Raw genomic sequence first — 11350 nt, forward strand, 5'->3', positions numbered from 1 at the left:
TATCACAGAGTGAAATATGAAGCTTGAAATTAGCATAATACCCCCCCTTTAACACACATTGTTTTTTGATCTTGGTGTATCTTAGTGCAAAGTCTGACTTAAAGACAAGATACATCTGACCACCTGTGTCTGCATTCGTGTCTTCAGATACTCGCTCTGGAAGCTGCTACCTGTATGTCCGATCCAGAGGAGACGCATCAGAGAGCTTGGACTGCTCCAATGAGATCGGAGTTGGTGTTTCAAAGGCGTCCTGCTGCTGCTCACTGGGCCAGGGCTGGGGAAATCCATGTGAATCATGCCCGTCTGTCAACTCAAGTAAGTCAACATTATTTTTGTGTTTCAGTTCAATGTCAAGATTTTGCACCTCTTGCTGGACATGCACAGCCTAATAGAGGGGCTTTGAGGTAACATGACACACCTTCATTTTGTTACAGCCCACCTAAGTCAGTCCTGAAAGTAAATTTAGTGCTATGTTTACAGGGAAGTGACATTGTATGTATAGTGAGTTCACCATCTATCTGGTCAACTTTTGCAGGTGTGCACCTCATTCAATCAGTGTTACGCAATGTCAGAACCCATCAGTTCTTCTCTCAAGATGACTGAGCGTCTGGGGCCAACAGCTAATACTGAGGCGCTTCTAATGTAGCCAACAGATATGCTGATTACGAATGTCTGATATCTGGGCCAAAACTTCTCCTTTCATCTGCTGGTCATTGTTTACAGTCTGACTAGCAGCTTGAGATCCTGGAATAGAGTCATAGTAAAGAGACGACATCTATGCCTGGATTGTTATTTGCACTCAAATGTGTGTTTATTGAGATTGATAAAATGCTTAATTGTCTGCCGAAGATTGCGAGTTCTTGGACTGCATTTTGGCCAATGCATTCTGCCACTTTTTCTCTCCACTTCTGCAACCAATGCCTGCTCAAACATGATTGCTCAAATCTTAAGGCAAACAAATCCGACACCAAGCATTTCTTCCCTTTCCCACAGGTTCTGACTCTTACGCAGAAATCTCTTTAATACAGATTTAAAGCTAAGTGATAAAACAAGAGAAGGCACCAGTGAGAGCAGCAATGCTCTGTTACCTACAGTATGAAAAGAAAAGATATTTTCACCAAACAAACCAACATTTTTTAAATTGAGTCAGCTGCAGTTGTTAATAATGGAGAACAAATGCAGTATAAATGTCCAATGAATAATGATATGACACATTTGCAGCATCTTTTTCATGTATTTTCTTGCCTTGAGACCAAAGTTTTTCAGTTAATGAGGTTGAGCCTTTATGTCTATATCAAAGGCTGCATTCATACTGCTGCTAAAAGTGTCCCAATTCAGACTTTTTTCCTCGATGTGACACAGATCTGATTTTTCAAATCAGTGCGAACAGTTGCATGAATTCAGAACTTTGCTACTCGAATATGTGGCACTAAATAGGAATCCAAAACATGCCACTTGTATTTGAACACTCAAATCAGAGTTGGTCCACGTTGCCATGGTAATATGCACATTTCCAGAAGTGATTCTAAAGAAGAAGAGGAGGAAAACTTCCTTTTTCCACTTAACCATGGAGGACAACGACACGCAGCAGCGGAGAGACGGCTCCATAGCAGATTTAATTGCTATTTGTGGAGATGCCTGTATCCAATCAAAACTAGAAAGCTCATGCCGCAAACGAAGTGTGTTCGGAAATATTTGGAGACAAATTTGCCGCTCTTGTCCGTTTTGCCCGTCTCTGATGGAGATGTCGCTAAAAGTTTATGCACATCCAAAGTCTCAACGCCCGAGAGCCATCCATGTTTTACAGAAAACGAATGTCAGAGGATGTGACGTCTTTTGTTAGTGTTGTTTGCGCACGCGTGTCTTTTTAAAATCATCTTCTGTTCACATTGATATCTCTCCTGGGTCTCATTCTAAAATAGATATGAACAGTGGCCCCAAAATGTCTGATATGAGCCCCAATTTGGAACTGAGCATGAAGGCCTGCAGTATGAATGCAAGCAAAGTAATTCAAGGGGTTTGATCAATCATCAAGAGCCCTGTTAAATCCTTTTATAAGTTATTTTGTAACAACAGTAAATCAATCAGTCTCTCAATTAGCACCTCATGCTCTTAAGTCATAATAAGGTGGTTTAAGGTCGTTTCTATTTCAACTAGCAGTAACAGGAAAAATCATAACCAAAACATTGATATACAAAAGCCCAGCATCTGAGATCAGGCCTGGTAAGGTGTGAGTTAGCTGTTCTGACAGTGCTCAGGCTGCCTGCTCTTGTCATGCGATGAGTGTGTTTTCGCTGTTGTTGTTGTTGTTGCTGGTAAAGATGAGACAGCTCTGTGAAACTTACTTGAAATTGCCAACAGATGGTTCAGAACATTACAGGGAATGACTCACCCTCTTCAGTTCAGGGAAAATGCTCGCCACTATGACAAAAACAGCAACTTTTTCTCTTTCGCTTTGTAATTCTGAGTCGCTGCAGTCATGTCCGGTCCACTGGGCTCTGTGGATCAGTCTGAGGTTTTTTAGACGACTGGTCAAAAAAAAGTGCAACAGAGAGTGACAGGAAGCGAGCTGACGACCAGGAAAGTCTTTTTCAGAGGCGGTCCCATGACTTAGATCATATCCCACCATTTCTGTAAAATCATGCATTGAAAAAACTCTTGATTGTGGTTTGCGTGATGTGTCACTGTGTGTGGTAATGTGATGTGTTCTGTGTTACAGCTGAGTACAAGACGCTGTGTCCCGGAGGGGAAGGATTCAGACCAAACCCCATCACTGTCATCTTAGAAGGTCAGACATCATCACCATCAACATTTAGTCTGTGGTCGCTTCTTAAAAAACATCAATATAATAAAAACCACCCACAATGCATCTGAATGTGCCTCTTCTCTCTCTGGCAGACATCAATGAATGCCAGGAGCTGCCAGGCTTGTGCCAGGGTGGCCAGTGCATCAACACGTTTGGCAGCTTCCAGTGTGAATGTCCGAGAGGCTACGCCCTCAACACAGAAACCAGAGTCTGTGAAGGTATTAGGACACACTCACACACGTGTATTCCTATTCAGCCGCACAGACACATGAACACACAGGTGACCCATTCCTCTGTAGCTCTTGCCCTGGGATGTTTCAGTGGGGAGGAAATTGAGTCCAGCCGTCGATGCCTTTGTTCGACGAGGACACATGGAGAGGGAGGAAAAAGCAAAAGGCAGAAAGACAAAAGAAATATTGAACCTTTTTGTCCCCTAGACAACACTGCAGCTCATTCCAGCTCAATATGTCTCTGGTCTACTTTTTCTTCTGTTGCTAACCCAACAAAGCTCAGTCAGGAGGATTACACAGCCTAGCGCCTAACTGCGTCCAGAGGAGCGGGGCTCTGATGTGGTCAGCCCTCTCTTCGGGGAAGTACACTGCGTCCCCTGTAGACTGTCCAGAGATGACGGAGGGAGGGAGGGAAGAGATGGAGGAATGAAAGATAGGGATAAAAAAGAGATACATGAGAAGGGTGTTTAAAAACCAGAAACAGGAACACGGAGGAGGGGAGGGCGGCGAGGGTTAGACAATGACGTGGCTAGCAGCATTTTAATGAATGTGTGTTTGTTGGCTTGGAGAACAAAAGCGGGTGTTTGCTCTATAAAGTCCAGGACTGCACATCCACTAATTTGATCAGAAGTTCAGCTGTTAGCTGGTGGGAAGGAACAAGCTCTGGATTCTGCTGGTAGGGCAAGATTTATGTATAGAAAGTGTAGAAATAAAACAACAAACAAAGAGAGATGTTCATATGAATACAATAAATATTAAAAGTCTGTGTCCTGCTGTAGCTGTGGCAGTGGTGGCTTGGACCTGGGATGTGCTGTATGTTTCATAAGTTGATGATGAACTGCAGGTTATAGTAGACACATAAAGACACTGTGCAGGAATATACTCAGAGCAAGAACAGTAATTAGATGTTAATGAGATGCAGGTTTTTACTGAATTTAATGATTGAATGCACTGGATTCAAGAAATAACAAGAGGAATAAAAGTGAAATGAAGGGCGGTGGATAGATATCGGCCCAATCTCCACCCTAAAGCCTGAGCACTGAACCCTCACGGACTTTAATGGCATCAGGCGTGCAGTGCGTGAGTGTGTGAGTCCGTGAGGGTTTGAGAACTGCATAAAAATGAGGAATGGGACACACTATCATGGCATCACACGTTGCCTGGAAACCAGATGGGCCATTAAATCTAATAAGAAAAAAAGCCGACCTGCAGCATTTATTTGTCTCTTAACAAACTATCAAATGTCTAAAAGGCATTAATGTTAATCAATTGCGAATATTTAATTGTCACTTACAGATAAAAGTATTTACGGTTCCTGTCACTGACCATGCTCGCATTGTTTACATTTCTTTCTTTTTTTTGTTCAAACTTTATTGAATACTCCTTCAATGTACAAACATTTGTTTACATTAAGTGGGGGGCTGGACAATCACGTTTCTGTACATCACCAAGTTCGCTATGAACTCTGGGTAATTCCCTCAGACAAAGTCTGCATAAATGCAGACTAACATAAAATCTGTATAAAGGGCTCAGAAAGTCTGCGAGAGAGCCCTCATGCACTTAACGATTTGACAGTGGGACAGCCCAAAGCCATCGCAGAAAGTCCATGAGTATGTGAGTGTGGACATCGAGATTGGGGCTTAGGTACCATAATATTTTACATACAGGTTGTTCTCAGCTTTTTCCAAGTGGTTAATCTCTATCAATTTTTATCTGTTCTCTGTGCACAGATGTCAATGAGTGTGAACGACCAGGCATCTGTGGCCCAGGCCAGTGCTACAACACCATCGGGAACTACACCTGTATCTGCCCTGTGGACTACATGCAGGTCAATGGAGGGAACAACTGCATGGGTAGGTCTGCATATTACCCTGTCATGTCTATAAATGTCAGGGAAATGGTAGTAACTGTCCTGCAGGGACTTGTTTAACTATCTCTCTCCCTTATAAACACACACAGACATGAGGAAGAGCTACTGCTACAGGAACTTTTACTCCGACAATGGGACATGTGATGGAGAGCTGACCTTTAACATGACCAAGAAGATGTGCTGCTGCTCCTATAACATTGGCCGTGCGTGGAATAAACCCTGTGAGCAGTGTCCTGTACCAAGCACTGGTGAGTTTTCTTTCACACACACGAACTAACACGCACATTTAAGAGATTCTAAGGTGCTAAAGTCACCCCTTCACACTCATGTCTTTGCAGATGAGTTTGCAAACCTGTGCGGCAGCGAGCGACCAGGCTATTACATCGACATCACCACTGGACGGGTCATCGGTAAGATTTTCTCATTTAGATGTTGATGTGGTGAAAAGATCTGTTTGTTTTATTCTTATCGTGTCCCCTTGTTTCGTCCTCTTCTGTCAGATATTGATGAGTGCAGGGAAATCCCAGGGGTGTGCGAGAACGGAGTGTGCATCAATATGATTGGCAGCTTCAGGTGCGAGTGCCCCATTGGCTTCATCTACAACGACAAGCTGCTGATATGCGAAGGTAAGGCCTGCACGCCATTAAACTTCCACAGGAGGTGATGCAAAAACGGAAAATGCTCTGAATTCTTTTGTAACATTCGTACGCTCTTTGTTAATGTCTTCCAAGTGTTTAAACACATCTGTCCTTGATGTTGTTAGATATTGACGAGTGTCAGAATGGACCGGTGTGCCAGCAGAATGCAGCCTGTCTGAACATGCCTGGAAGTTACCGCTGCGAGTGTAAGCCTGGATATCGCGTAACCCCCACTGGACAGTGTCTAGGTAAGTTCGGGGCGGTGAGCAGCAATAATACAATCGCTTTGAAAAGTCTCAGCAGCACACTACTGATGTGATGCATGGTTTTCAATGTTCACTTAACCTTTAGCAGTTTAAGCAACTCATAATGACCTTAGTGTGGCTTAAACAGAACTGGTGGAAACACGGAGGAGGATTAGAGAAATGATTAAAAGAGGCTGTCAATAAACCGCTGTCTTCCATAATTCACATGACGATGCTGACTTCTCTGTGCTTCCTGTGGCCTGATGCTGTCCTGTCTCCTCAAGCTTTTGTATCAAAGTCAGCCATATGAAACTCTTTAAACTGCGCATTCTTGCCAAAAGGAAACACCAGAGGCAGCGTAATGATAGTCAGGCTGAGGAGGAATTCTTCATGGTGGGATTGTTATTAAGGATGAGCTGTTGCTTCCTGCTTTTCATGAGTCTCCTAAAACAAAACATGTTCAGACTCTTTTATTAAAAAACTAAATAATAATGATGTTAACAGCTGGAACATGCATCTTTAGTTTGTCATTATGCAACAGAGTTTCCTTTCCTGTAAAGAGATAAATGCATGCTCATATCAGCGTCTGTCTGTAGTGCGCGACATTAATTTTCAACCTGCTTTACCTGTTTGACTAATAAATGCATTTTAAATATATTTTGATATTTACTGTGTATTATAAGGTGTTCAGGAACATTTTTATGTATTTAAATTGTCTTGAACACTAACGATTGAGTTTTTCTTCAGTCAGGAGTTCTTTTTGATGAGTTAAGTAGAGAAGTGTCAATCAAAAATCCAAGCTGGCCATAAAATGCCACGTCTCAGGTACGAGCCTAGCCAGAAGACAGTGGTGGATGTAAAATTATAGGATGGCAATGTAGAATTATCATAATGTATACTTAAGCAATATCACATGAGAGGGAGTGATGTACTGAATATCATCACGGCTTGGATTTGGTCGCAGATAATCACAGCCGTGATGATATTCAGAATAACATCACGACCTCGAGTGTGATACTGCTTTTATACAACAGTTATACAAGCAGCAAATAGTAGCAAAAAGTAACTGGAACTGGACTGTCGTTGCCAAGCAACCCAAACATTCTCCTGCACTCTGTGTCTCCAGGTTACCACAGATCAGCTGTTTTTATCGTGTACATTTATCTGTTTGTTTTAATTCATCATCAACCAGTGAAATAAGAGTCTGCTGTGTGATTCAGAGGAACCAGCTTAGTGAATGTAGACATACACGGCCTGCTGTTATGTTAATTAACAGTATTCAGAACACCTGGCTGAGGCGGAGTGATACAGTGGAGTGAAAAGTCCCAGTGAAGTTGTTCTCTACATCAGCATTCATGGAATGCCTCTTGTCCAATCGGATTACTTGGTCGGAACTAACTGTTTTTTGATATGAAAATACATAAAAATTCTGTTTTTATGTATTTGATAAATAAAAGATAAAACTCAATTTTTTAAGATTTTAAAAGTTGTTGTTTTTTTCTGTGGTTTGACCCTGAATTTCACACCTCTTTCAGACCGTAATGAATGCATAGAGAGCCCTGGTGTTTGCAATCCTGGTCAGTGCATTGACACGCTGGGGAGCTACCGCTGCATCTGCCCCAATGGCTTCAAAACAACACGGGACAGCTCCATGTGTATCGGTAGGTTGTTTTGGTTTTCATGTGGTCTCACTCTACAAAGTGAGTCATGTGTAAACTATCTGAGATAAAACTGTGATGATGCTCTCTGATTACAGATGTGGACGAGTGTGAGAGGCAACCCTGTGGAAACGGAACCTGCAAGAACACAGTGGGCTCCTACAACTGTCTCTGCTACCCCGGCTTTGTCAACTCACACAACAGTGACTGCATAGGTGAGTGCATCTGTGGATGTCTGTTAGTAAGAGAGCAAAAGCCAGAGACCTCTTGCCTTTATTTGATATATTGTGGTGTTTGTGCATTGATCAGATGTGGACGAGTGTTCGACTCAGAGGGGCTTGTGTCGAAACGGGCAGTGTGTGAACACCGTGGGCACCTTCCTCTGTGTGTGCAACGATGGCTATGAGCTCACTCTTGACGGCAGACTGTGTGCAGGTGAGGAACGGCCATTTTTAATGTTTTACGTTTAATTAATTTAAGGTGCATGATTTACAGTATTCCCCTTGTATCTGCCTCTTTTCCTCAGATATAAATGAATGTGCAGTGAATCCAGGCACATGTGGCGCAGGAACTTGTCTGAATCTGGACGGCTCTTACAGGTGTATCTGCCCGCCTGGCTACTATCTTCATGAGGAAACCTGTGAAGGTACAGCAGCCTAAAGCCAGTTCATCACGCTCAATAAACAAGAGTTAAAACATGAAAATAAACACAGGAAGTCACAAAATATTTGCCTGCAGGGGTGAATCTCAGCTCAAGCAAGACAGAGAACTTCCTTCCTTCACATATACGATGAAATCATAGCTTGAACCAGCACCGCTGAGGTGTAAAAAAAAAAGAAAGAAAATGAATTACTTCTGCGCCTCCGCTGTCGCACTACAAAACCCCCCTCTTCTCCCTTTCACACGTGGGAGTGGGCCCGAGCCAGAACACTTGGATTGTTTATACAGTGGGGCTGATGAAGAGATATTCGGCAGACTTCAACACATTCCTGCTTTGCACTCTGTTCCTGGAAGCAGGGAGGAACAGTATTAGATTCTCAGCATCAGTTACAGCAGCAGCTGGTCATTGTGATGAGTGAAAACGTGACATGGAGGCCATTCCAGATAAAACGACATTAATCGAACTGTGTATTAGTTGGATTACATTCTGTTTTATCACATTTGGATAGACCATGACGTACTGGTATGATTTCATCCCTGCAGCGCTGACAGTAGTTCAAGGAAAAATCAGATGTCAATGAACCGAGCAGGGTGGAACTCTGATGGAACAAATGAGGAACAGATTTTAGATTTGATGAGGTGGTTGATGTCTTTTCTCTTTGTGTGTCAGACATCGATGAGTGCTCCCAGTCTCCTGAGATCTGTATGTTTGGAACCTGCTCCAACACTGAGGGAAGCTTCACCTGCCTGTGTCCAGAAGGCTTCCAGATCTCTGCCTCCGGACGCAGATGTTTAGGTAATTGTGTGTGTGAGTGGGCGTGAGAGAGAGAGAGAGAGGAAAAAGGCTATGAAAGTATCTTATGCATGAAGTTTAAAGTGCAAAGTGTAAATAAGAGTGTATCTGTATAGTCTGCCTCTGAGTGTTGGTGGAGACTAAGCAGCGGCGAGTGCTGTTAGACTTTTCCTGCTTTTTCATGATAGCACACTGTGTTCCAGCTGGTTCTGCTGCCTCAACAAGGCCAAGGGTGGCTCTGAGCAGATCACTTTTCCATTTCCTCACATGTGTGTGTGTCTGCGTGTGTGTTTATGTACATGTGTGTGTGTTTTTGGGTTGGGTGGGGGAGCGCTGAGTCTTCTGTTAGGGAGTTCCCCCTCCAAACACTGAAGTGATGACATCATCAGTTCAGTGAGGAGGTTTACAGTTTGCATTTCACTTCTCTCTCCAGTGTCTGAGGGGTTGGGGGATAAACACGTGGAGCAGGGTGGAGGGTTCAACAACATGGGCGGTAAAAGAGACAAAGATTGACAAACCCTGTCCCACTTAGAAATTTATTTGTGGGTCATTGTGCACTTATACTATTAATATTTTAAATATATTTATATTTAAGCTGTTTACATATCATCTCTATTCCCATATAACCTATAATAACTCCCCGTTATGTCTTCCCCATTAAGAGAAAGACAATATAAATCATTATGTGAAAGCGAACCAGTGGCTGTACAGGAAGTTTTTATAGATCTTCTCACTGTGATAAACTTTCAACTCAATTAATATACATTTTATCTTTATTAACAGCATTAATGCTACATCAAACCAAGCTTTTGTTTTACAGTTGCCCTTAGCAACAAGTGACAATTACGTGATAAAGGTAAAACAGCACAATTAGAGATTCAGATTCAGTCAGTTGCTCGGCAGTATCTGCCTAAAGTGTGCTAACGTTAGCATTAGCTGCTATAAGCTACTGCTAAGACAAAGTAAGGCTTTAAAACCACTGTGTGTATTGAAATGAGCCAGGCCGTCAGTTATTTCTTATGAACTCAAGTTTTCATGTGTGAAAGTAAGAATGTGTTATTTATTATTTAAATGTCACTTACTTTTCTAACACAATTTTCTATGATAAAATAAATTGACTGAATGATTCCCAAGCTAAGAAAAAAGCAGCAACTGAGGTGAAACTACATGTGACCTTGAAGATAAATCACGCACACCCACTTCTTGGAATCAGGCCAAGCAATGATGAATGACTACACTTTAGATTTAAAAGAAAAGACCTGTTAACATCGTGTCATGATAACGATCTTTAATACCAGTAACACACAAAAAGGAGGCTCAAGAGACAAGGATGTGCTGAAGAGGGGCTGTTCCTCTGTCATTGCTCTGGTTTAATGTTTAAGGTGTTGCTGTTGTGTTGTTTGGGGTCAAAGTCACATGATCACTTAAACTCCATCCCTGTGCACTGCACCTGTGGAAAAACAATTGTTTACAAAACATCTTCACCTGTGGTTTAGTCTGAATCTAGCTGCTTTGTCCTTTAAAAAAGTCACCATAAACAAAGTTTCAAACTTTTAAATTAAGGGTTCAAATATTCCTCAATTTAGTTTGGAACCATTTCCCACACAGCTTTATTGTAGCTGATTATGCTTTATTTGAAAATAGGAAGACTGTACAGAGATGCAGCAAAAGACATGGTGCTAAGAGACACAATCCAATCAATAATATGTTTTGTTGATAACCTTTATTGATAATAAAACAAACTTTGCGAGTAAGGGAGAGCCATGCATAATGACAAGCATCCTTCCCTGACTGGAATCGTACTTTAGATATTGCAACAGTGTGTGGTTTGTGTCTTAACCACTAGGCCACTAGGACTACCCAATTAATGACATGCTTTAAATTATAATACTGGAGTGGTTTTGCAAATTTCCATAATCATCCCCATTAAACCATAAATATTTGTCACCAACATCACCACCTTGTTGATTTATGTCAGCTTAATTTTCCAATTATTTTTTGTTATTCTTGTTATTTTTTATTTATATATATATTTGATGTTTTATATTCCTTAAAAAAAGACTTTGACCTTTCAGGGGGTCACATTGAACATTTGAACATTTGTATCATATATTCAGTGTCATAAACTATAAATGACATCTACACGTGCAGATGCACATGTGCATGCACTCACACACACTTGCTCAGCAGCTGTGCACAGAGCGCCATAAATCTCTCTGCGGAAAGGCTGACAAATCAGTTTCATGGAGGAAAGTAACATGACACTCTTTGACATTCTCCTCAAAGCACCAGGTGTTCATGTATGTGATCCTTGCCTCTGCGCCAGGTGTGTGTGTGTGTGCATGTGTGTGTGATCTATGGTGGTCAGAAAGCTTATTTGTGTTGAGTTCAGTGAAGGCCAGAGCTAGCAGGAGAGAACGACCATATGCTTCTCATTACAAGTCAGTGCC

The 11350-nt window shown here is 42.0% G+C and overlaps 1 protein-coding gene across 1 annotated transcript in view; it reads left to right on the forward strand.

The window, feature by feature from the left end:
* The window catches only part of fbn1 (fibrillin 1), a 69034-nt gene that overhangs the window by 43457 nt on the left and 14227 nt on the right, over nucleotides 1-11350 (forward strand). Inside the window, exons 37-49 of the mRNA XM_069664817.1 lie at nucleotides 148-315; nucleotides 2720-2788; nucleotides 2899-3024; nucleotides 4767-4889; nucleotides 4996-5154; nucleotides 5245-5316; nucleotides 5407-5532; nucleotides 5670-5792; nucleotides 7325-7450; nucleotides 7546-7662; nucleotides 7757-7882; nucleotides 7974-8093; nucleotides 8778-8903. Coding sequence (XP_069520918.1) covers nucleotides 148-315; nucleotides 2720-2788; nucleotides 2899-3024; nucleotides 4767-4889; nucleotides 4996-5154; nucleotides 5245-5316; nucleotides 5407-5532; nucleotides 5670-5792; nucleotides 7325-7450; nucleotides 7546-7662; nucleotides 7757-7882; nucleotides 7974-8093; nucleotides 8778-8903 — 1581 coding nt within the window. The remainder of the gene's footprint in view (nucleotides 1-147; nucleotides 316-2719; nucleotides 2789-2898; nucleotides 3025-4766; nucleotides 4890-4995; nucleotides 5155-5244; nucleotides 5317-5406; nucleotides 5533-5669; nucleotides 5793-7324; nucleotides 7451-7545; nucleotides 7663-7756; nucleotides 7883-7973; nucleotides 8094-8777; nucleotides 8904-11350) is intronic.

This window comes from Semicossyphus pulcher, unplaced genomic scaffold (genome assembly GCF_022749685.1).
Source record: "Semicossyphus pulcher isolate SPU_LCO1_2020_fin unplaced genomic scaffold, fSemPul1.0.p SCAF_1, whole genome shotgun sequence".
Lineage (NCBI taxonomy): Eukaryota > Metazoa > Chordata > Actinopteri > Labriformes > Labridae > Semicossyphus > Semicossyphus pulcher.